Raw genomic sequence first — 24,796 nt, 5'->3', positions numbered from 1 at the left:
CTTTTAGTAATGACATTTCCAGTTTCAAAAAAAATATGTAAATATATTGAGCCGGAAGTATGTCGTAATCCCGTCCAATCTAGACTCAATAGGTCCTTCTTCCATGTCTATTGAACTAAACAGGGTCTCGGCAAGAAATGTGTTTGGCGAGATCTTGACGTAGCTACTGTCTTTTCTTTTCTGAATTGTGCCGGAAATTGCGAAGGTAGGGACATCATTTCCGGATATTGTCGAACTCTTTCGTCCTCTTTTAGCGGGACCCGAACTTAGCCGGAAACAATCGAAAAGAGACTGTAACCGACAGGTGCCGGAAATAGCCGAAGTAGTCCGAGGTCTCGGAAGTTGCCGAAGTGTGTGTGTGTGGGGGCGGGCGGCCATGTTGGGGAGGTTGGGAGGCGGCCGCGGTACCAACAGGAGCGGCAGCAACGGGGGTCACAGCTGCATAGTAGTTCCGGGTGTGTTCACCTTTTTCGTGCTGTGACGGTCGAAGGAGATACTGACACCTGTCAGACGTGGAGGGCAAGCACAGGAAGTGGTGTGTGCTCGAGCTCCAGGGCAGTGCGCGAGCCTGGTTGTGCGCCGGCGGTGGAGGGCGGAGCGCGCGCGGACACCTGTGGGAGCGGCGCGCAGAGGCCGGTAGTGACGGCCACGGTGGGAGGGCGGCGGCACCGCCATGAGGGACTGAATCGGGGCCCGTATTAGAACCCGTGCACCGGAGACCTGCACAGGGTCCACCGCAAACATGACGACGTCTGCTAGGACTCCGCTGCCCACCGTGAGCGAGAGGGATACCCCTGAGCAGGTGAGTTGGGTGCGTGGTTGACTTCCGGGCATGAAAAGGTGCACCTTCGGCCCTTCCTCCGCCTCCCCTCTGTGTTCTGTGCTGCACTCTGTCTCGAGGAACCGTATGGCTGATTACCCCTTTTTAACACTCGGGTCTGTACCAGTTTTGTATATTGATGTAAATAAATGTATAATCGTAGGTTATGGATTTTAGCGTCCACTTTCCGCATCTTTCAATGTGGGTTTACTTCGCAGCTTACATTAAGTCTATTGGTTAATGCACCCACTGCAGAGGTCTTGACAGAACAAGAATGTCACACGTTACAGTCCTGACATAGCTTTTTCACCTCTTCATCTCTGCAAGGTTGCAACTGAATTATCGCAATTTTAAGCTTGGCACCTGCTTTGCAGCGCTATAAAATGGCAGAACCTGTATTACCAAGTGCTATATATATATATATATATATATATATATAAAAGTTATTCTCAGACTTCCCCAACATGCAGCAGACAAATAACCATAGGGGAGAGGATGTGGTGTAAGGGCCATCGCTGCCGAATTTAGAGCTGGGAACACGGTTTGAATCTCGGCGCAGGCTCATCATTTTGTAATTCTGGGCAAATCCCTTAATCTCTCCTTGCTAACAAAAATGAATGTGTTCTTGTGTAATGCAACTGGTGCTCATGTAAAGCACTGTAATACCTTTGTATCAGGTTTGTGCTATACAAAACTGCAAAATAAATGAAATAAAGGGCACCAATACCTTTGTGTCGCATGCATGCTACATAAAACTGCAAAAAATAAAATAAAAAGGTCCCTGCAGACATCGCAGAGAAACGGCAAGATGCCTGAAGCAAAGGAAGGCGAAGAAACAGCATACCACCATGAGCGAAGCCGTGAGGCAAAAGAAAGAATAGTTCACCACGCTAAGGTATCGTCTTGATCGTGTAACAGGGTCAGCTCCCAAGCAGTAACGAAACAGCCTCAAGGTGGGACAAACAAAAAGCATTTACTTGCAACATCAAGGGATTTTTGAAAAGCAGGCCCAGGAACGAATGAAAGTGATGGGCGTGGTTAAAACACTCAGAATAGATTACATGTTGAGAAGAGCAGCGCTTGCGCACTGCTATGCTCGACCTAAAAAGAGCAACTGGTAGTTTAGGATGAAATAGTGCACAGTACCAGAGATTTACTGATCACTTTCTTTCCAGCTTTACAATTGTCGCAGGATAAAAAGAAACATTAGAGGCAGCCACCCTGGAGTAATGCAGGCTCTAGCGGTGGAGAGGGGCCCTCACTTTTTAAGGGGTCACCTTTCAGCCCAAGGCCAATGAATATTTGTTAGACATGGGAGGTGGGGGCGCTCATCACATTCTGCTGGGTGCCCTCTTCATTTTGCGATACATTACTGATGTCACCACAGGCGCAAAGGAAACTAAGACCACACCTCACCCTTGCTTTAGCTGCAATATGTTACAAGGCTTTAGTTCAGAGCCCGAAGGGATGCCAGATTGTTGATATATATATATATATTTTTAAGGAATATCTCTTTGACTTGTTCTCTAACATGTGTTGCCCATCTTACAGAGAGTGTTGTTGCTTGTTTGGGATGAAGGTCTTTGCTTTCCGCTAAGTGGATACTGCTGTATCTCAGTGTTGAACAAGCATTGGCAAAGTCAGTGTGTTTGGCCATGGCAACCTGGTACAGTGGTTAATTTTTTTATTGCAAGAATTTTCGGCAAAAAAGAAACATGCCACAACCGAAAACAATCGGTGCTAGGGAGGGCTGTTTTACGAATCATATATGTATCTATAAAAATAACAAAAATACTTGACAAGAGAGCTATCATGATCACGAAGGTGGCTCTCCCAAGGGTGAGGCTCATCTATTGCACTTCAAATGTGCTAAACCTTGATTTGTCCCCAAATACTCAACTGCATAATTTCTGCTAGTGGGGAAAAACAAAAGTTGTACACAGCATTTTATTATTTGTGAAGGACTCCAGAATGAAACGGCACCTAACCTTGCGTTCAAATCGCAGGTAGCTACAATAATATAGTGTCATTTAAAGATTTTAGAACAACTTTAAAAAGAGACAGAACTTAATTGCCATTTAATTGGGCAGGTAAAATACATATACTAGTGTTTTAAAGTTAAATTAATACAATGAAATAAGCCTTTATAAAGTCACTCAAATTGAAGAGAGCCAGTGGGAAAAGCGGGCTGACCCTTTGCTGTATGCATTTATGAGTGGAAGTAAAATGTGACTGACTCACAGATTAATGGATGTACCCTACTCACTAAATATCCCTCTGTACTATATATTTATGATTAAAAAAAACTGTAAGGGAAACAGCCCAAGCAGTTGCGAAAGACTTGACCGAAAAATGGGTTAGAGTAGCATTAGTGATGTCAACCAATGGCATGATTCGGCACAGCCCAGGGCGGCAGGTATGAAGAGAAACACATCGCACGTAGAAGAGCGTCACAGGCTTCTGGGCTTCGCTCGGACGCCACTCCCCTTCACCCCATGCCCGCAGTGCTCTTCTTCTCTTACCCGAGTTAAAGCCACAGCCGGTATCATGCACTACTGATAAAACCCAATCTAGGCACGACGGCAGTACCCCCAACACTGCAAGGACGAGATGATTGCAGGAAATGAAGCTCACCCCCCCAGAAGTGAACCTTTGACCTGGAGGCGCTGACAATAAATACAGTTGACCAAACCCAATATTCATGCTGCTTCCGAATGTCGGACACCAGTATCTGTCACACCTCCTCAAGGCAAAGATATACCGTGTGCAGTTTGCATTTATGGCAATCACAACTTAATTTATCCATATTAATGACCTCAAGCATCGGGCGCCCTACAGTCAAAACGACCAATTCCAAGCAATCAAAATGCTGATGAAAAACACTACCCCTTTCTGGTATTTTACTTCTGTGGATCCATTTTCACGAGGGTCACTGGCTTAGAAAAATGTTGGATATTTGAAGTTTATATTGCTTCTCCGACTACGAGCCTCTAAGATGTATGCCGTCTAGTTTGCATTTATAAATAGGAAAGTAGCAGTACCTTGTTTGATGTCACTAGTCACAGTGACCATTTATTTTTGTTATTTTTACAACTTTCGTAACCACGCTAAACAGTCAAAATGCTAATGAAAACACTACCCTTTTCTGGTATTTTACTCTTATGGATCCATTTTCACGAGGATCACTGGCTTGGGAAAATGTTGGATATTTGAAGTTTGTATTGCTCCTCCAACTGTGTGCCTCTAAGATGTATGCCCTCAAATTTGCATCTTCAAATAGAAAAGTAGCAGTGCCGTGTTTGATGTCGCTAGTCACAGAGCGATCATTTATTTTTGTTGTTTTTACAACTTTTGTAACCCCTTCTGTGTCACTGTATGTGCAAAATAGTTCCCAGATGTTTGAGGTACTGCTTTCCTCACAGTCGCTTCCCTATAAATCGAAAGCACTTTCTCTCTTTTGACTGATATTGAAAGATGGGGCAGCCTGAAAATGCGTGCGTTACTGCTTTACCCAGTCATTACTGGTATTTTTTGTGTGCTTAAATTTGCTCAAGATGTGTAAAGTAAATCACATTGATCAATATTGTATAGGTGACATAAAACAATTGAGGAAGCAGTAACCTTCTCTAGTAGGTTTACGTTGAGTGCAATTCTGTTCTTTGCACGAAATCATTGCGTTTAATTTTTTGGTAGTTTAATTTTGCCATACTTAGTATTAGTTTTTGGCTCATTTTATATTTGCCTAGCTCTTGAAGACTGTGGGTAAAATAAAATGATTGAGCATTTGTTTGTGGAAGTGTGTGTGTCCTCTTATAATGCAGTAAATGAGAACAAATCATTTTTTTTTTTTTTTTATAAACAATTTTTATTGTTATTTTCAGATATATACATAAAAGGTTAATACACAAAGCAAAGGACACCTGTAATTTATGAAGTTCCATTAGCGTTTTAGTATCGATGTTTACAATCAATAATATTTTGGTTGTGGGGCTAGCCGAAGATCTCGCAAAAATGTTTGTCCCCATACAACATTATTTATTATATAACTTGTCTGGTTTATGTCAGTGATTCTAGCCATCGTCCCCATATCTTTTCAAATTTTTGTGGGCATCCTCTAGACTTGAATACCAGTTTCTCTTGGTTTGCACACCAGTCCACCCCCTTTCTCCATTTCTGGATTGATGGGCCCTCTGAGGAAGTCCAAGTTGCGGCAATATCCCTCTTGGCGGCCAATAGAGCCGTGGCTGTAAGCGCTTGTTTAGCGCATGTTCCTCCCATTTCCTCCATAACCCCCAGTAGGATTAGCTTAGCTGATTTTTGTATTTCTTGTCCTAAGGCCCTTCCTATATCTCGGACCACCCCCTCCCAGTATTTCTGTATTATTTGACAGGTCCATACCATATGGAAGAAATCTGCTGGCTCACTCGGGCATCTTGGGCATTTGGCGGATGGGTGGGCTCCCATTTTGTGTAGTTTGAATGGTGTCAGATACGCCCCATATAAATAATAGAATTGTATCATGCGGAACCCAGCTGATATTGCCAGTACCCTGGGTGCCATCAGGGCTTCCCTCCATTCCGCTTCTTCTAGGGGTCAACCCATGATTCCCATTTATTCCTGAAGATAGCTAAGTTATCAGAGGCATTGTTAATTAGTGTTTTGTAAAGTTGAGAGATGCCTTTCCCCTCCATACTTCCCATGAGTATTTTGTCTTCCAGTGGGTTAAAGTCCGGTATGGGGCCTGTGGTGGGTAAGTGGACTCTCAGTGTGTGTCTTAGCTGGAGGTATCTAAAGAACTGTGCCTGATTTAATTGAAACTATGCTTGTAGGTCCTGAAAAGATTTCATGGCCCTCCCCTTCCATATATCTCCAACCAGGGAAATGCCTGTTAGGTCCCACGTTGCAAATCCCTCCAGCGTAGCCGAGGCACATAGCCATCTCCCTCTCCATGATGGAGTCTGGAGAGTGATAACGGTATTCCAGTGAGTGTAGCGTAGTGCGGCTCGCCACGCTAGGAAGACCACCCTGGTTGTTTCTTCCATGTCGCGGGGAAGCGATGCTCCGTATAGCATATCAAGAACCTGTGGAAAACCTAGGAGTGCCAGTTCTGTCTTGTACGCTGGGTCTTCCCAGCCCCCATTCATGAATCACTATCAATTGGGTAGGCAAGTAGTATAGATAAGGGTCCGACGCACCCAAACCTCCGTCGTACATTCCTCTCCGGCAGTGTTGTATCGCTACTCGATGCCTATTGCCCCGCCATAAAAATCTTCCTGTGATGCTTTCAAGGTTTTTGAACCAGGAGTGAGGGATGGGAACGTTTTGAAATACGTATAGGAGTCTTGGTAAGATCATCATTTTGTATAAGGCCACCCGCCCCATCACGTTTAATGGAAGGGTTTGCCATCTCTGCAAGTCCGTTTTGATTCGTGTTAGCAGAGGAGATAGATTTTTAGCCCATGTTAATTCAGGCAGAAGGGTTACCCAGATACCTAGGTACTTGAGAACAATTCATTTATATAATGTAGAACTTGGGCACCCATTATATGAGCATGATCAGGCCAATGAGATGGTCCGATTGATCACTGGCTGCGCGTTTGACATTGAATCTGTCTAGTGACAATCGCAAGCTGGTGCGTTACTGCTTAATACCTTCTCCTCAATACTTCTTGATCCCTGCTCTGCTTTAGGCTTGCCTTCCACCTACACCAGTCCCTTTTTGGGTGGGGACAGGGAGTGTTCTTGTTCCTGGCTCATTTTTAAGATACTTTTTCTCTATGCACTTCCTTTTGGGGAGCCATTTCATGCTCATACTCACTTAGCATAGTAAATAGTGCTTAATTTAAGCCAGTGGTTGCAGATAAAGCCCACTGTCACTCTCTCTATCTTTTTTTTTCTTTTTGTGCTTTTGGGGGGAGGAGCTTACTTTTAATTATCAAACTTTGACCCAGAACAAGAGAGGGAAAGGCAGCAAAGGTGGAAGAAAGAAACTGAGAACGCAGGGATGACAAGTAACCTACAAGAGTGACATGTGGGGAAAAGCATATCATGTTGGTGAGTAAATGAGGTGGAATTGAGACTAGACATCCTTGATATTCAACAACCCCACATTTGTTAGCAACACTACAAGGCATCTGAATTTTTTTTTTTTTGTCCCGTCACTGTAACGAGAAGTGGCAGTAACTTTTACAGTGATGTTGATTTTGATATATTAAGAGAGTAAAACCAAAACAGGTGGAATCCAAAAAGTATTTTGACGAAAGGGTGAAAGTCACAAATGTGAACGTGGAAGTGGGACAATGTACTAATCATTCTCACAATATGTGCAGAAGGGTGGTTCTTGTTTTTCTAAACCTGTGAGTTATAAAAATTAGTCGAAACTATGTGGAAGTTGAAGAATGCACAGTGTGCAATAAAGGTAGAGTGGTTGTATGTGCTGACACGTCTGATGATGCAGTAGGTTTGGACAGTGATAGAGTGGAAAAAATGAAACTAGGTGTATGAAAGCCCAGGAAGTTTGAGGTTTATGTATGATTTGCTCCTTCAGATCTGCTGTGAAATTATATTTGATGTTTTGTAAGAGCATTTTGTGTAATTATGTATGATTGTTACTATGTTTCTTTCTATAAATAGAACCATGCTTTTCGTTTTGTATAAAGTTTTTGTGTATAGTTTAGTAATAACGCATGTTTGTAGTGGTAAGTTGTAAGGCGTGTTCAGCAAATTAAATTCCTTGCTACAACACTTGATGATTTCAATCCAATCCAACTCGATTTATCGAACATAGCTAATCACCTGTGAGGGTATTCAGGCGCCGAGAGTACTGCTGAAGGGGCTCATTCGAATAACCAGTTCTTGAGTTCTTTCCTGAATTACGTCAGAAAGGGTGAAATCAGTAGGTGGAGTGGGACATTGTTCAGGACTTCGAGGCGGGAGAAGGGGCGCCCTCCATTGTTGATGCAGAGGTGTGGGCGATGAAGGTGGTGTGACTGGAAGAAACGTGAGAATTCAGTTGGTGGTTAATGTATGCTGGTCCTAGGTTGTAGAGGGCTTTGATGGTGTGGATCACCATCTTGAACTGGCATCTCTTCTGAAAGGCGAACCAGTAAAGCTTCCTGGTGGGTGATGTGGGTCCAGTTGGGGAGGTCAAGGTTTGGAGTTTTTACCCATAGTGGAGATTTTTGTTTTGTTTTGTGGAAGAAGTCAACCAGGGAGTTGCAGTGTTCATGTGAAGGGCTGATGATTTTATCGGTGGCTGAAGGGCTGGAGAATTCTCTGATAATGCTCAATATGTACTTGCTTTGGTTGGAGGTTGCTTTGATACAGTAGGCCAGGGCGAAATCTCTTAGTCTTTTTCAGGAGCAGGTGGCATTGGTTGAGGGTGGGTTTGAAAGTGGTTCCGTCTGCCAGCTAGCTGCTGGTTTGCAATCTCCTTTCTAGTTGTTTGCAGGTGCGCTTAAGGTTTCTTAGATTGATCATGTACCAGCTGGCTTACTTGGAGGGTCGTTTGGACCTGGTGGATTTGTAGGGGACGACTATGTTGGCGCAGTCGGTGATCCAGATGGAGAAGTTCTTGACTGCCTGTTCGAGGTTGGTTGTGTTGTGAAGGCAAGAGCTGTTGGGGGTGCTAGTCCATTGGCTCTCTGAGATCTTGTTCCAGCTGCAATGTGACAATACAGGGTGGTTTGGGGGCGGTGCCAGGGAATCCAGCAATGGTAAAATGGACAATGATGTGGTTGGTCCAGGTGAGCTTAGTGACATGGCTTTATTTGATTCTGTCATTGGCCTAGCAGATAGAGTTGTGTGTGTCCTGCGATATGGGTGGGGCCAGTGACCAGTTGGGTGAGGCCACTGTTCCGAATGTTACCATTTTTACTAGGGCAGTTAAATGGGAGACATTGCTGAAAGAAACCTCTATGGGGAGTCGCTGAAGTAAACTCCATAAACATTCTGTATGTGCAGTAGCTGACCCTGCAAAAAAACAGGGAAAGGTGGTTTCGGGAAAAAGGATTAGATAAACTTGCACACTATCATAAGCGTGATTCAAATGCATTGACTCTCGTCTCATTCTAGTCCATGCGGCATCTGCTGATACATAGTAATTGAAAGAGACAATGGCTGGGGCACATGCAGCATCTGTGGCAACTCTTATCTCTCCCCCAATTATTTCTACCGTACTGATTACTTTTACTAGAGTCTTTCTTGCATTGCAATCTGTGGCCCTGCCCCTAAAAAAGCCTGTCCAGTAAAAGTGAACTTAGCAGCAATATCGAATGGTAATGCCTGCAAAATTATTATTTTTTTGGACTTTTATTTATTTATTTTGGTCATGCAGGACACCCCTACTTAGTTTTCTGTATAGGCTATTTTTGCCAGAATTCAATCACCTAGAATAGTTTGTAAAAAAAAAAAAAGCCCTTTAAATGTAAGCTCATGAAAGAATAGTCTACCGTAGAATGCTAATACCACACCTGCTGAAGAAGTTGTTGATTGTGAGTGACCCATCAGGGAGTTAGGGAGTTAGGGAGTAGAAGAGGTACTGAAGAGGGGAAAATATAGTGTAGTACAGAGTAAGAGGGAAGTAGTTCGAACTTGGTGTTGGGGGGGGGGGGGGTTGAAGTGATCAAGGGTATGTGAGGCTGGAGTAGGACATTTGAGTTTGAAATCGATGTGCACTGAAAGATACTAGTGTACTCCAGAGAGTTGCTTGACTCCCGTGAAGTGAAATCTGGGGTTTCCTCTGGGTCAAATTAGAATCCAGTAAGGTACTCTTATGCCATTGTGATGAAACCTCGCCCGCAAAGTCTCTTGCACTTTCTTTTATTTGTAAGTTTTTGTTTAAAAAACAAAAACATTTTATTAACGATCTGTCAATGCAGTTTTTAATACAGATTATCAGAAGAAAGGAGATCAGATCTGCTGGAGTGGCTTTGGTATATTTACAAGTGTTGAATTCTCCCACCTATTAATATCTGTTCTTTCTTGAGATGTGCCCTCAGCTGAAGGAAATCTTTGTTTTAGTACGGTGGTTTCACTTGTTGATGGACGTCGTATACTTGATTGGGAACCTCAATGTTTGCACTTGATACTTTTGTATGCTTTTTTTTCTATTTATTCCTTGATACTGTGGTGTTTTTATTGTGTTTACTTTTATAGTCGCACTTGTGGCCAAATTAAAGTTTTCTAAACTTCTGACTCCCTTAAATCAGATGTTTCCTAACAGGGAGTTGGACAGTCGGCGGGGGGGGGGGGGAAGGGAGGAAGGGAGGGAGTTGCACACTTCAAGTCCCTAGCTATCTAGGAGGACAGAAGCATTAAGGTTAGAAGAGGAGTCCTCAGTAGTATTGAAGGCTTTTTCCAACAGTAATATAGCACGGCCGCGACTGGACATTTAACATCCAGAACTTCATGTCAGATTGCTTGGTGGGCTGCTTCTGTGTTTTTTTTTCACATCATACTTTGAAGCCTGACAGGAGCAAGACGTAGGATTTGTGGAGAACTCGGCACATCTTTCTCTAGGCTTTCTAGAACAATGGCAAACAGATTTGCAGGACTGTTGCTTAGGGGCTTTTGACACAAGTGGAAGAATACCTTGTTTTGCAACATTTCGCCCTGCAACGTAGGATACTTTATTGGTGTGATAAATCAGACACATTTTGTCAACTGTGGATACTTGAAGTGATATATGAATAACACATTTGTAAGTCTCTATTCCATACTGGAATGGAAAAGTTAATTTTTCCATATCTCTCTCACCGTTGAACATAGAAGGTAAACTTAATATGCATTACAAGTACCGTGAGCAAAAGAGGTTGGCTTGGGATTGTGGCATCACAGTACCTCTCACATAGTGGCATGGTGTCTTCTAACTCTTCCTCCGAGTTTTCTTGTGTTTGCTTTTAGTGAATTGTCTTATGTTCATTCATTAGTTTTTGGCCTCTGCTGTCCAGTGGTGTAGTGCAGATTCAGACCCACTGCTTCTGTATTGATTTAAAGGAGACGCAAGTTCTTTTTGTTGTGCAGCAGTAGTTGTCCAGGAGTGTGGCAAGATGTCTGATTGTGGTTGATTTTGTTGCATATTGGCACAAAATGTGTGTGTATGTTGTGCAGGTTTTGCTTTAACAGCACAGGGCTTGTTATGTGGAACATACATAACAAAACAAGGATTGACAAAGCCAAATGACCAGTAGCCAACGTCCGACATATTTACTTTGCCAATGCTTGTTTGTACATTGATTTAGCTTTTCTTGCATCGTAATTCGGAATATTTAACAGAATAGCTTTCCTTGTGTGTGGCGTACATTTATGCTCTATTTTGTTTTGTGAAACAGACTTGTATCCGCACATCTCCCTGCAGTGACCTAAGGATGGTTGGTGATGGGGTACTCAGGATGTCACTTGAGCTTCTTAACAGTAACTTTCTGGAATCAAGTGAAGGATTGCTCTTGTAAAAAGGCAAAAGGAAGGAATCTGAATATGATCCCAAAGGATTACCAAAATTATTGAATTAAGATTGGTGGTATGTATTGGCTTCTTCCACATGATGAGTATTACGACGTATAAGAAATATGGAATAAGGAGAGCCTGGCACAAGTCAATTTGTAAAATGACTGCAGGAGCAGTTGTTCTGATGTCTCCAAGTTCCTATCCCACAGAATCACAGATGTGCTTCATTCATTATTGTTATTGGCATTTGTGCAGTGCTTACAGCAATTGTTATTGCATTGTTGTGCACACAGGCCATTTGTATTTCTCCTCAGCTCTGCTCAATGATGGTAGACTGGTAACATTTGTTCCTTTCCAAAAGTCGCTAACAGTGAATTCTGTATGTGTGTGTGTGTGTATATGTGTATGTATGTATGTATGTGTATATATATATATATATATATATATATATATATTTTTTTTTTTTTTACCAATTTCATTTGTAACTTAAGTCAAATTGAATTTATTGTGACATTAGTGTTAACCGTATCCCCAAAATTAACAGCAGAATTATTTTGTTTGGTCTGTGATTTTACTACATTTTTATGCAGTTTAGTCTTAAAAAGTGCAGGCTTGCTTATTGTCGATCTTCAACATAGTCACCTGCTGGTGCCCTACTCCTGTCTGGAAATCGCTATTGCTGAGCTGATTCTGGCGTGCACTGAAAATTGGACTTGCATGGTGGTTCTCAGAACGTCCCTTGTATGAAACATTTGTGCTTTTGTGTAGCAGGGTAACTCGAAAGGAATATAGAGGCTTTACTGACTTAGTGCATAGTCTCTGTCAGTGTATATGTTTCTGATATCCATTTTGGGGAGCCCAGTATTGCGGTATTTGCTAACAAAGTTCTTTGAGAACTGAATAATAAACATTGAGTGATGGACCACATTCCGAGCTTAATAGTCTACCAGGCATGCTTGTTAGAGGAGAGACACAAGGTCACGCGTCCGTACAGTTGAATAAGACAATTGGTCTTCCCAGTAGTCTTGCACCACCTGAGCAGAAACGCTTCTCCAGTTGTTTACCTATAACAGGGGTGTGGAATTTATTAAAATATCTACTTGTCCAGGGGACAGGTTGCTTCTCAAATCTACTTGTCCTGTAAGAAGATCTACTTGTCCCTTTGGTGCCATGTAGTGTGGCGACAAATTATGGCAGCAATTAATAGCCTCTCTGATTATGCCAGGGCTACTACCATAGTAGGGCTTGAATACTTAGAGTTTCAATCCCTACTGTAGCAATTTCCTTATTTTGCCACCTTTCTGCAGATCTGCATACTGGGGCTGGAGGAAGCAGTAAGCAATAGTTCCAGGGCTGGAATGCCTTTGAGTCTGCAAACCTACTAACCTGCATGTTTTAAAGATTTTTACCAGCTTCTCTCTGATATTTTCCCATAACGAGAAAGGTTGGACATTTACTCCTGACAATGGCAGAATTAGAACTTCTTCCAGGGTTGGGAAGAAAGTGGCTGGAGGGAAAATGAACTTGCAAATGCTCAATAGATTTTCACATGAGCAAATCTACACATCGTATTTACCCATGCTAAAATACAGTTCACAAATATTTTATAGGGGTACGACATATACCATGGGTGCACTTTTGTGACTTTCTTTAAGAATTTGGGGCCACAAGTAAGTAGGTTCAGATTTGTGACCTGCAAATTGCGAGTCGCAAATCCGAATGTAGGATGGTGTCCTTGACACCATCTGTGATTCGCAAGGGCTTCGCAAATGCCCACATCATGAATAATCATGAGGTGGGTCGCAATTTGCGACCCCCTCACGAATGGTGGCCTGCTGGAGACAGCAGACCCCCATGTCTGTGACTGCTTTTCAATAAAGCATTTTTTTTTGTTTTATTTTTTGTAAGGCAGCCCGTTTTCCTTAAAGGAAAACGAGATGCATAACAAAAACGAAAAATTAAACATTTTCGTTTCATTTTTTCAGAGCAGGCAGTGGTCCGCAGGACCACTGCCTGCTCTGAAAAAATGTTTACAGTGACATTCACAATGGGGAAGGGGTCCCATGGGGATCCCTTCCCTTTTGCGAAAGTGTTAGCACCCATTTGAAATGGGTGCAAACTGCGATTGGTTTGCGCCCGCGTTCGCGGTCACAAAACAATCCTACATTGCACTGCGAGTTGCAATTAGGAAGGGAACACCCCTTACTAATTGCGAGTCGCAAACCCGTTTTGTGATTCGGTAACCAGGTTACTGAATCGCAAAACTGGGTTTGGGCATCGCAATGTGCTTTTTGCACGTCACAAACAGCGAAAGTCGCTGTTTGCGACATGCAAAAAGCTACCTACATGTGGGTCTTGGTCCCTAATTAGGTCTGGTGTTAACAAAGACATTTTGTTTTTATTAAACTTCTATTTCTCTCTCTTTCGGCTGGCTTTACTGTGAGTGATCGCATTCTGCTCTTCCACAAGGAGCATATTGCCACACAAAGTAGTTTTGTTCAGTGTCAGGAACTACAGTGGCAATCAGTGACGTAACAAAACTGGAGGGTGCCCCTTTGCAAAGAACATGGAGGAGGCCCCTCTCCAGACTCACTCAGGGCAGGTGCTGTTCTGACTGGGCCCCCTGGAGGGCGGCTGTGGGGCCTTTGTTATGCCGCTGGTGGCAACGTGTGCTTTAAGAGTTCAAAAACTTTTTGGGGGGGTTTTGCCAATGTTTGTTACAATGTTGAGGGCCTGGTAGCTCCCACAAGAATAAAGTGTTACAAAAGCCATGTCAAAACAAGACACGCATTGATGAAACTAAAAGACTTATAAAAATATGTCAGATCAGTTGGCTTTGTCAGTGTTTGTTTATTTTCATGCTTCCCATAATCGTGTTGAAAATGGTTACACTGATTTTCCATTAGAAATATTTTTGGGAAATACTAGCATGCATCAACACATTTTACTAAATGACACTTCATTTGCATATAATCAGAGAGCATTCTGGGAGCATTATACTTAGTCTCTTACCCTAAACTTTTCAAACATGTGTGTACATGTTTTTTTTTTTTTGTACTGGAACCAACGTCAGTAGTGAAGTGTAACCTTAAAACATTTATTTACAGCACACACCCTAATAATGAAGTCTTTCAAATAATGAACCATAAATACAAGTTCGAACAGCATTATCTTTTCGAAACACATTACCTCAACTGCAGAGAGTTCCACTCTCTGTAAACAGGCAGCCAAAGGGTTTGTGCTGCAGGGGGTTGGGCCTACTTGTCCCAAGGACAAAGTAAACATAAAAACTTGTTGCCCTTGACCCCAAACAAGATGTCCCGGGCGTCGGGCGATAGGAATTCCACATCCCTGTATAAGTAGGGCCTATTGTGTTGTGGAACCTTTCGAGTTATACATGTCTTGGATCAGTTAGTTGTATTTTGTCTGGAGGTCTAACATAGGTGTTTCTTTTTTATTTTATTTTTTTATTCTGATTGCCAGCCTTTTTAAAGGAATTTAAGCTTTGTTCCGCTTAGATTTTGGCTTATTTATCTTCATGCTAGAAGTTATAATTATAGAAAAGTTCATTACATTTGAACTGAAATTCTCGTTTTCAAAAGTTGTAAATGTTCCTGGCCAACAGAACTCTCAGGACTCATGTTACTTCTTTCCACCTTCCTCTCGAAGAGTTGCATATATTGTATGCAAACATAGTACTGCTTATGCAAACATGCTGACAAATGCCCTCATACTTCGATCGTATGAGCATTGACTTATTGTCCAGCTGTATTTCTATTAGGTTGTGATTTTTACTATTACGAAAATGCATGTCACTATTTCCAGTAAATTATTAAACGTAATCACTACATACTTATGCAGATGACTTCTTTGGGGCTGATTATAATTTTGGCGGTCCGACTGCCAACAGTCTGGTGGAGCGGAACGCCATATTATGAGATAGGTGGCATAGGAAATAGGGGACCTCTAGCGGTCCGCTGCTAGCAGCACAGACCACAGCTGCCGCCTTGTGTGACAAACAGGCCGATGGAGACGATATTTCTATCAGACCTATTACAAGGTTGCACGCCGCCAATCTAACTGCAGCGGCCCAACCACCACAGAGCACCAGGCGGAAACGAGCAGTATAAACTGAGCACTGCAATACATGTCCGGAGCTGCCATGGAGTTATACCTCAACGTCATGCCTCTGCTCCTGCTCGCCGAAAGACAAAGAAATCAACGCTGGCGGGGACAACTGTAAGTACCCACACATACCTGTATTTTTTCATTTTTATTACGCTTGTACCTATAGCAAACACATCCTCGAGGGTTTATGCCAAGGCAGGCACCTACACATATCATTCATAACACATGCACTCAAATACTGCAACACAGACACCAACACATTCACAACATGAACACTTCAGACAACACACTCATATTGCATGGTTATAACACATATAAACGCGGCTGCACAACTCTTGATCAGGGATACAGAAGGCCACACAACATACACTCACAGAGGGTAGGTGCCTAAAGAATTCACCCTTCAACTATTCTTTGCACATTTCCATTTTCCGAGCGATAGTCTGCTGGACTTGGGCTCCAAATATATGTGGCTCTACTCTAATGATTTCATCCACCATGATCCTCAACTCCAAATTGGTGAATCGTGGGTGTTTTTTGTGGTGACATGGTGGTGTAAAAAAAAAAAAAAGTGCGAGAATGGAGGAAAAACAATAAATTAGTAGGTGCTGTGTGATGATGGTTGACGTGCAGTGAAGTGTGTGTGGGATGTGGGATATGTGAGGTGGAGTTGTGCTTATCCTCTTGTTTGCACTACTGTTGTTGTGTTCTGTGTTGTGCAGGCAAAGGATTGTGGTGTGTGAAGGGGTGTGTTTTATAGTGTAGTTGGTTGGTGTGTTGAGTGTGTGTATGTATGTCAGCTGTGTTGTTTTCAAATCTAACCAGTGTGGTGTATTTTATTACTGTGGTGACCGCCACGGTTCTCACTGCCATTGGAAGACAGCCATGGCGATTTTCAAGGTGTTGTAATAGGTTTGGTGGTTGGTTGGCGGTCCCGGTGATCGGACTGCCTCTTTCCCGCCCTCCAGGGTCCTGGCTGAGTCTGGATTTTGGCTGTTTTTGGTGGGCGTGGCTGGGTAACTCTTAATACGACTGTCTGCATGACTGTCAACATGGCGGTCTTTTGACAGTCGCCACCGTGCGGTCTTGCAGTCAGACCGCCAAAGTTGTAACAATGCTTTTTGTCTTGTGTGGGACCCTTTGACATATGCCCATAGGATAGAAATATCGACATTAAAACAGTGGGCTTACAGTGAACTGTGACATAGAAACATTATGAATGTGAGTAGTCATCCCAATAAAAGTTTAAATTGTTACATGGCCCACTGTGATGTTGGTTGAATCTGGTGTAATTGTATTTATCGTAAGGAGCACAGTCATTTATTTTAGCTCTCTGAATTGGGGGAAAAAATACATTAGAACTGAAGATCTGAAATATCAGCTGATGATCCTTCCCTTAAATGAATCCCACACAACTATTGATACAGAAGTTTATCCTGATCTGTGCCACGTCTGATTCTGAATTATTGAAATGTTTCCTTTTGGAGATTACTAGTCTGTGGGTGAGTTTTGTTGGGTATGTTGGTTCTGAGTCATTGTCTTGAGTATTTTCCTATGAGATTTCTGTTTATTTGTGCCATCTTATGAGGCTCAATTAGAGTGAATGTTATGTTGGATTTTGCCGAGTGCACCTATCCATTAGGTATTAGAAACAAAATGGAGTTTTGGATGCATTTTCGATTTTGAAAGCCAGCAACTCTGTGGGCCCCTTTGCAGAGATTAACAAATGCTTAGCAGTCAAAAAACACACTATAGAATTACAGTTCTAAGTGCCAATTGCGGGGGTTGCATGGAAATATGTAGATAGCCTGTGCATTAGTGTGAGGATAGGCTGAAAAGGGTCTACCCTAACAGATTCTGTAATCGCCATGGGTCTCGCTTGTTGCGCCGTGTGATAAGATTTTGTAACTAGTAGTGTCCCATGTTTAGTTAAAATATAAGGTTCAGACCGAGACCTAGCAAAGCTCTAGGAAGGCTGAAATATTATGATGAATAAATGGTGAGGGACCCAGAACAAGGAACGGCTAAATAAAGGGGCTAGTTAGTTTTTGGACTGTATGTTATAAAGGATGGATTCTGTATCAACAATTATAGTTTTGACTTCTAAATCCTTTCTTCTGAATCAATCTCAGCGTGCATAGGCATGCATTGATCAATTTTGTCCAACGGCTTCTACTACTCATAAATTAATGGCAATTTGTGCAGCTTCCAGTGAGTGGTTTACTACTTTACTTTGTGTCACAAGTTTGTCACAAGGTGGTGCAGACTGTTCACAATGAGGATTATTATATTTGAGGGCTATTAATTCTCACTAGTGTTTAAAACTTTGAAACAGCAGAAGTTGGTTAGATTGCTTTGTGAACTATGTCCTTGTCCCCGAGATATTTGTGTAACTGTCGATTTGAATCAAAACATTGCCAGCTCATCCTTCCAACCTCGGTAAATTGAGCGTGGTTAATTTGAGGAATACCTCCTTGCGTCAATATAAATAGGGCAGTAACGTCATCCGTAACCTATTTGCATCTTGTAGATGAAGGTTTTTATCTCTGCTGAACAAATGTGCTTTAGTTTAATGCTTTCTAGCAGCATGAATCGGTGCGTTTTTCAAATGTCTTACTGATGAATATTAATCTTCGCCTTTTGTTTGAATAAGGAAGTGGATTTATTGTTATTTCCTACACTTATTGCTTTTAACTCTTGACAAATAAGGCTTTTTTTGGTTGAGCCTATCAAGACGTGTTGTTTTCAGTCAATGGCCTTTTAACCACACCCACTATTATGATTCGTTTTTTGTTGTGTTTGTCTTAAATGCTTCCTTTTTATTGGTGCATTTTTCTAAATGTCCCTTCTTTGTGTGCTGAGTTCCCTCCCAGCTGCTTTTACTAAGTGAACATTTTTGTTGGCCCTCACATTACGTTCACGCTGCCTGTTACAGTGTGAGATGGTCCCTCCTCCCTCCTGCGTGCAGCTGATGTTTGCAATGTTACTGCTTTGCCCTCCCATCCACTGTTTCTCCGTGTGACTTCCCCTTGGTACCACCCCTACCTACCCCGTCTTTTTTTCTTTCTATTGTAACAGCTGGCACTATCGATTTGCTCAACATTTCAAGAAGGGACATCAGGCCTGCTTGTTTAACCCAAGTTCCAATTTCCTGTTTCGAGTGAGCATTTCCCTTCTGGGTTAGCGAAACCACTTCCTGTTCTGCACCAGTTAAACGTACTCTCAACAAGTAATTCTGCAACTATTGCATTTAAGTATTGAGTGCACACCCACATGATGTAATATTTATTTTTATGTAGCTCGTGTATAAATATGGGCAGCATAAAGCGGATATCATTAGTTGTGTTTGGCTTAGTGCTCACTTGGGTCAGGCCTTTTAGGCGTCCGCTGGACACCCTACTTCAGTCAGTGCCTTACCATGTTTGAGAGGGATTGGGGCTCGGTGATTTAAAAATTGCTTCCTACCTAAACGTTTGTTTGGCTAAAATCTCTCACGGGTAGGTGCTGCCAAGTGTGCTTCTATCCTGAAAACGTTATTTAGGTAAGCAATTTATTAAACATTTACATGTACACTACAAGCTGTGTCCACTTGTTAAATAGGAAACCTCATACATGCTTCACATGTTCACTGGAAAATGTCCACGTCCATTCTAACGTTTACACATGCAGTCTTGAAGGCTAGAATAATTTCAGTGGCAATGGTTACCAACCTGTAGTCTGGCGACCCCTGGGGTTCGCGTGACTGCTTATAAAATGTAATAATATTAACAAATAAGATTCTCAGCTTTCAGTAATGACTCGTTGGGGGAGGGTGGGGGTTGCTGGAATCCAGTAATGATTCAGTGGGGGTCCTTGGGTTCCAGTACTGATAAAGTGGGAGTCCAGAGAAGTCAAAAGGTAGGGAACCACTAATCTATTATTGAGAGTTTGTGTATAAATGGACATGCATGTGCATACAGCAGTGCTTAATTTGTAAATTAAACGAGGCAACGTAATCCTAAAGATATCTCGGGCCTCTTAAATCCATTTACAGCCACTCCCTGCCCCTTCAGCTCACTCTTACAGGTTTCTGTTTTCTCCCTTTGTGACGATTTTTTTTGTCTTTTTCTTCTTCCATCTTTCCCATAAGTTTCTTTTGCATGCAGTAAATACCTGATGGAAAAAAATAAGTGCCTGCCCCAGAAATAAGTACCGGTGTCCCCAACTGGCTCAAATTAAACACTGGTATGCAGTCTGCCAGTAGGGGACTGGTGGCTGGGGGAATTAATGCCTATTTGACCGCACTGTGACAAGCAGGAATCGTGGCATATCCACTCAGCTTTTCATAATTCTAAGGTTGATGAAATGAATGCCATTGCTCTGTGTGACCAACATTGCATATTCAGCGGCAAGATGCTCTTAGTGTTGAGTGCGCACTTCACAAACAAACGTTACATTAATGTTTAGATGCTATCTCCGTAGAGAAGTGTTTGATCTCCACTTACCACCATTAAAGTTAGGACTTCTCAAGGTCTGCTGTGAAAGCTAGACCAAGTTGCAGAATTTGAAATGAGGCCTAAGCAGTAAAAGTAGTAACTAGATGTATATGCCTGGTGTTAGCAAAGACCTTTTGATTTAAATCTTGGGTTGGCAAAATACTTTCATTCACATTTCTCTTCAGTCAATAAATACAGCTTGCGTTGAGGCACATGGTCAGCCCTCTTCAGCCGTTGGCTAATTTTATTATAAATGACTGCATCTTCATCTTTCACAATAAGCACATCCAAACACAATGAAGAGCCCTTCCATGCCTCGGCTACACGTCCAACAATAAAGTTTTACAATAGAGATAACAAAACGAGCATTGCCAAAGCTAAAAGACTGGAAGCTACCTCTAGATCTGATGGCTTTCTCAAAACTTGCTTCTTTTGTCTTAATTATTTTCTGTGATACATTTATGGCAGTAGGTTTACTTGCACCAGTGCAGCTCATTGCAGGAAAGTAGAAATGCACGTTACCACATATTGAAACTACCGTCCGGAATAGATGTTGCAATTAAATTAAAATATTATGTAGAGACTTCATTTTTGCAGAGCAGTTTCCTTTATTAACTGTATCTGCAACTATATAATTGTGGGTAAATGCAATAGTGTGACCATATAGTGTAATAAATAAAATAAACATTTTGCATTATATAATATTGAAAGTCATATTTGTTTCATGACATTACCAAGTAATATGGCATTTGTTGTCATTTTGTTTCTCAATTTATGGTTCTCCTTTACGTACTCTTATAAGTACCTTAACGTGTATATATTACTGCTTCGCTGGACCCATCAGTAATTACTCGTTCTAAGTCCTCTGGACAGTGCTGCTAGCTCCTTCGCTGGTCCCAGTGGTATTTCCTCATTCTTATTCCTGTAGACAATGCTGCAGCTGCATCTCTGATCCCAGGGCAATTCCTCATTCTGAGTTCTCAAGGCGGTGTTGCTACTCTGCTCCTGTCAGTAATTTCTCATTTTAAGTCCTCTAGACAGTGCTGCAGCTGTGTCTCTGGTCTTTTCTGTAATTCCTCATTCTCAGTCCTGTAGGACATGCTGCAGCTACTTCTCTGGCCCCAGTGGTAATTCCTCATCCTAAATCCTCTTGATAGTATTGCAGCTGCTTCTCTGGTCCAGTCTGTGATTCCTCACTCCATGTCCTCTAGGGAGTGCTGCTAGCTGATTCTTTGGTCCCGTCAGTGATTACTCATTCTATGTCCTGTAGACAATGCTGCTAGTTGCTGCTCTGGTCCCAGTGGTAATTCCTCATTCTTAGTCCTCTAGACAGTGCTGCAGCTGCGTCTCTGTTCGTACATCCACTACAATCCAAACTAAAACACATGGGTAAAAGACCTTGTCACTTGTCATTTACGCCAATAGCTCTAATTCACAGATGCGAGACCTACTGCACTGCAAATGCGTGTTCCTTTTGTCCACAAGTCAGTAGGAGGAAATTAGCTATCACTGGGGTAACTCGCATAACTAGAAGTTATTTTTGTTGTCAGGAGGGTAGTCTTTCACGGTCCATTGTGATTGTATAGCTGCTGAACTACATTTCAAATACAGTACAGGTCTGGAGACTGAAGTGAGGTATGACGCCTATTTCTGGTAGCTTCTCTATAGTCTGCGGTATCCTTTTCTGGGGACCACATCTCTCCATAATGATGAAGGCAAGTCCGGTACAGCGACATAAAATAGAGAGTGGTTTTAACCACATGAACTGATTTAAATATTCACTTGCTTGTCCAGAATATAGAGAGGATGTAAAGAACATTCAGATTAATAACAAAAAAAAACTTACATAAGGGTGCTACTCTAAGCTGAAGACTCAGCTGCAAAAGTACCTTTATGATTGAAAACTATATGCACATGCTCGAGTAAGATTGGATCTGGGGTACCGAATATCTGACTCGGTGCTTAGTTGGAAGGCTGAAGTTTAAAAAAATAAATAAAAAAAAAAAAGCAAATGAGATGGAAAAAAAGATAGCAAGGGCAAAGGAGACCAACAATAATGGGTGAGCACAATCCTGGACACCCTCTGAAGTCTGCTGACTGGATAGCCCATATAACATGTTGGCAACGTAAATAAATAGATAAACATCTGTGAAGATTACACACGCACCTCCAATCGGAATATCATTAATATGGAATTATGTCCATGTGCCTTTTGTGCAGTGGTTTTTAGGCGAGACATAGTCAAGCTTGTTTAAGTTAAAAACCCTAAATATCAAAATACATACAGATAAACACACATAGAGGGCCTTTGTGTCAGCCCTCCTCATCCATTTGGTCTCTTTAGCTGTGCCCTGCATAAAAAACACAAACGTTTCTCTCCTGTTGTAGCACCTTCTGCTCCAGACAATCTATGCTGTGGATTCATCCAGAGACAAAACCTGCTTGATCGGATGTGGGAAGGTTGGGTCTCTTATCAGCATACCGTAATCATGTGCTAGAATCGGATTTTTGGAATGAAGTGGTGACTGAGATTGGGGTAATTACTGGTTGTGGAGACCAGGGTAGTCCTGACGTAGAGGGCATCACCTCTGAGTGTGGTTCGAGTCATGTTAGCCTAAATAATTTTCCTAGGAAAGCCCTCATTTTTACCCAATGAAAAAGCACATTAGGTAATGCTGCATCATATCTCCTCGTGGCAGTTGGGCAGCTAATCTTACAATACGGGGGCACAGCATTGATACCAACTAAAATGTTGAGGCTGCAGAGGGTCTTTTGGGTCCTAGGCATGGAGAAGTTGTGTGTTTTGTTGGGTTGGAAGGCAAGGGGGTTATTAACCAGTAGCAAATAGTAATTGACTATGTAGTACAAGACTGTAGAGAGCTCAGATACACAAAGTGTCTCCGTATATTAAACATTGTAGATACAGCTGTTGGTGTGGAGTTGGCAGGAGGATACATGGCACCCCAGCCTCCTGCTGTGGGTGAGAGGGTTGAAATTGTATCTTCAGGTGAGCCTCTGGAGTACTGCCAGTGTGTACTGTCATGTATGTGTATATATATATATGTGTGTGTGTGTGTGTGTGTGTGTGTGTGTGTGTGTGTGTGTGTGTGTGTGTGTGTGTGTGTGTGTGTGTGTGTGTGTGTGTGTGTGTGTGTGTGTGTGTAAATATATATATATATATATATACATATGTGTGTGTGTGTATATATATATATATATATATATATATATGTGTGTATGTATGTTTAATGTTCTTTCATGATAATGTGGTTGAAAAGAAATGTCAATAAAAACATTAAAACGAAGTATACACATGCCTGCTAGGATGGACCCTATATTGCTATCTCAAAAAATGTTGGATGGTTATATTTTTCTAATTTCAAATGTTTATTGAAAACCGTGAGCATAAGCATGGCTATGCATGTTGAAAGCTATATAATGCACAGATTACATCCAGTAAAGTTTTGGTTGCAGGAAGTACATATTACATAGGTATGTTTCAAAGTAGGTTGTGGCAGAAAGCCAAATCCTATTGCAAAAAAATCTGCAGGAAAAGCTAAAGCTTATGTCGATTATAGATTAGCCACCAATTGATGTCTATCCATGTGTCCTGTAGACATGTTCTGAGGAGTTTATAAGGTGTGGATGTGAATTTCTAAGATTCTGACGCATAAGGGTGAGCCACTTAAAGTTGGTTTAACTCTCACAGAGTGGTAAGCATAGCTTTAGATATGTATGGTATAGTGCTCATCTCATAAGTTGGGAATTTCAAATGTATTTATTTTTTAAATGTTATGTTTTTCTAATTTCAACACCTAATAGTAATGTCACTTTAACATGTTTTTTTTTCTGTAAATATCTGGGTTTTTGTGATCATATTCAAATATGAGCATAGACCCAACCCAGTCTGGCAACCTGTGGACAATACACCAGCTACCCACGGCCTGTGCCTAACCTCTGTTGGCTTCTTAAACCCCACTATGCATTACTTTCAGCAGGGTGCAGCAATAAGTTAGCCCTGTGCCCAACCCATTGCAGGTACCCCACTCACACTGCGCACAGTATATGGCCTACACAATGCTAGTTGGAAGAAGGGTGTGGTCTGTGGAGGAGCTGTGGTGGATGAACTTTTTCTTTTCAACTTTTTTTTTGTACAGATTTGTCAAACTGTGCCAACGTTGTTAGCAAAACAACAAATATTCCTATGGAAACTGTGACCTAACTAACTGCATAGTGGTGACCGTTGGGAAGTTATGGTTGGGCCTTAATTTACATAGAAAAGGCATTTAATTTTTTTTGTTTTGTTTAAAACTTAAAAAAATAAAAAAATAAAAGGCTCCACTAACCTAGCCTCCTACGTACATTTTTTTGCATTGATCTGCAAAGTGGGGATCCCACAAAAAATGATGCGCCCTACTATATCAGTTTTCTATTGTAATCCTATAGGAAACTTTGCCCTCTGAAAACATCTGGATCTAATTAAAAGCTTTACTTAGAAAGTGTGCTTTGTTTATTTGGTGTAAACCTGTTTTGCATTTCAGAAGCTGCTCAGGTGGCCATGAGGTGGTTAATCTCTTAGAAAATTTAGTTATTTCTATTATTATGTACCGCAGGACTCCTGCAGTACCAAAAACATTTTTTTTTTAAATAGTCCAATTGGCTGATAGTCTTTTCTCCTGTCAGCCAGTGGAGTACCACAGTACTCTGTTTCGGCACCATGGAACCTTGTGATTTGATTGGCCAGCCACAGCATCTCAGCACAATGGTGCGGCAGTCATTACAGATATTGGACACCCTGTCCTTGTGTTCTGAGAAAGTTCAATTAAAAAAGGCATATGTAGGCAGGGTAAGGGCACTGTGACCACCAGGCATTTGTGTAGGTGACCAGGAGGGCTCACCGCACCCAGAGGTTAACATTGACAAAAAA

The 24,796-nt window shown here is 41.9% G+C and overlaps 1 protein-coding gene across 8 annotated transcripts in view; it reads left to right on the top strand.

Moving 5' to 3' along the window:
- The first annotated feature begins 340 nt into the window (after positions 1-340).
- MARK2 (microtubule affinity regulating kinase 2) overlaps positions 341-24,796 on the top strand; it is a 603,936-nt gene continuing 579,480 nt past the window's right edge. For 5 of the 8 annotated variants that reach the window (XM_069207133.1, XM_069207132.1, XM_069207131.1 and 2 more), the window contains exon 1: positions 357-802. In XM_069207133.1, the coding sequence (XP_069063234.1) occupies positions 743-802 (60 nt within the window). In that variant the 5' untranslated portion in view covers positions 357-742. Of the gene's footprint in view, positions 803-24,796 lie in introns of all 8 variants that reach the window. The other 3 variants (XM_069207129.1, XM_069207137.1, XM_069207134.1) reach the window with 3 other exon arrangements.

Source organism: Pleurodeles waltl, chromosome 9, assembly GCF_031143425.1.
Source record: "Pleurodeles waltl isolate 20211129_DDA chromosome 9, aPleWal1.hap1.20221129, whole genome shotgun sequence".
In the NCBI taxonomy this organism is placed as follows: Eukaryota; Metazoa; Chordata; class Amphibia; order Caudata; family Salamandridae; genus Pleurodeles; species Pleurodeles waltl.
The sequence above is the reverse complement of the archived record's forward strand: the minus strand, read 5'-3'. Positions and strand labels throughout refer to the sequence as shown.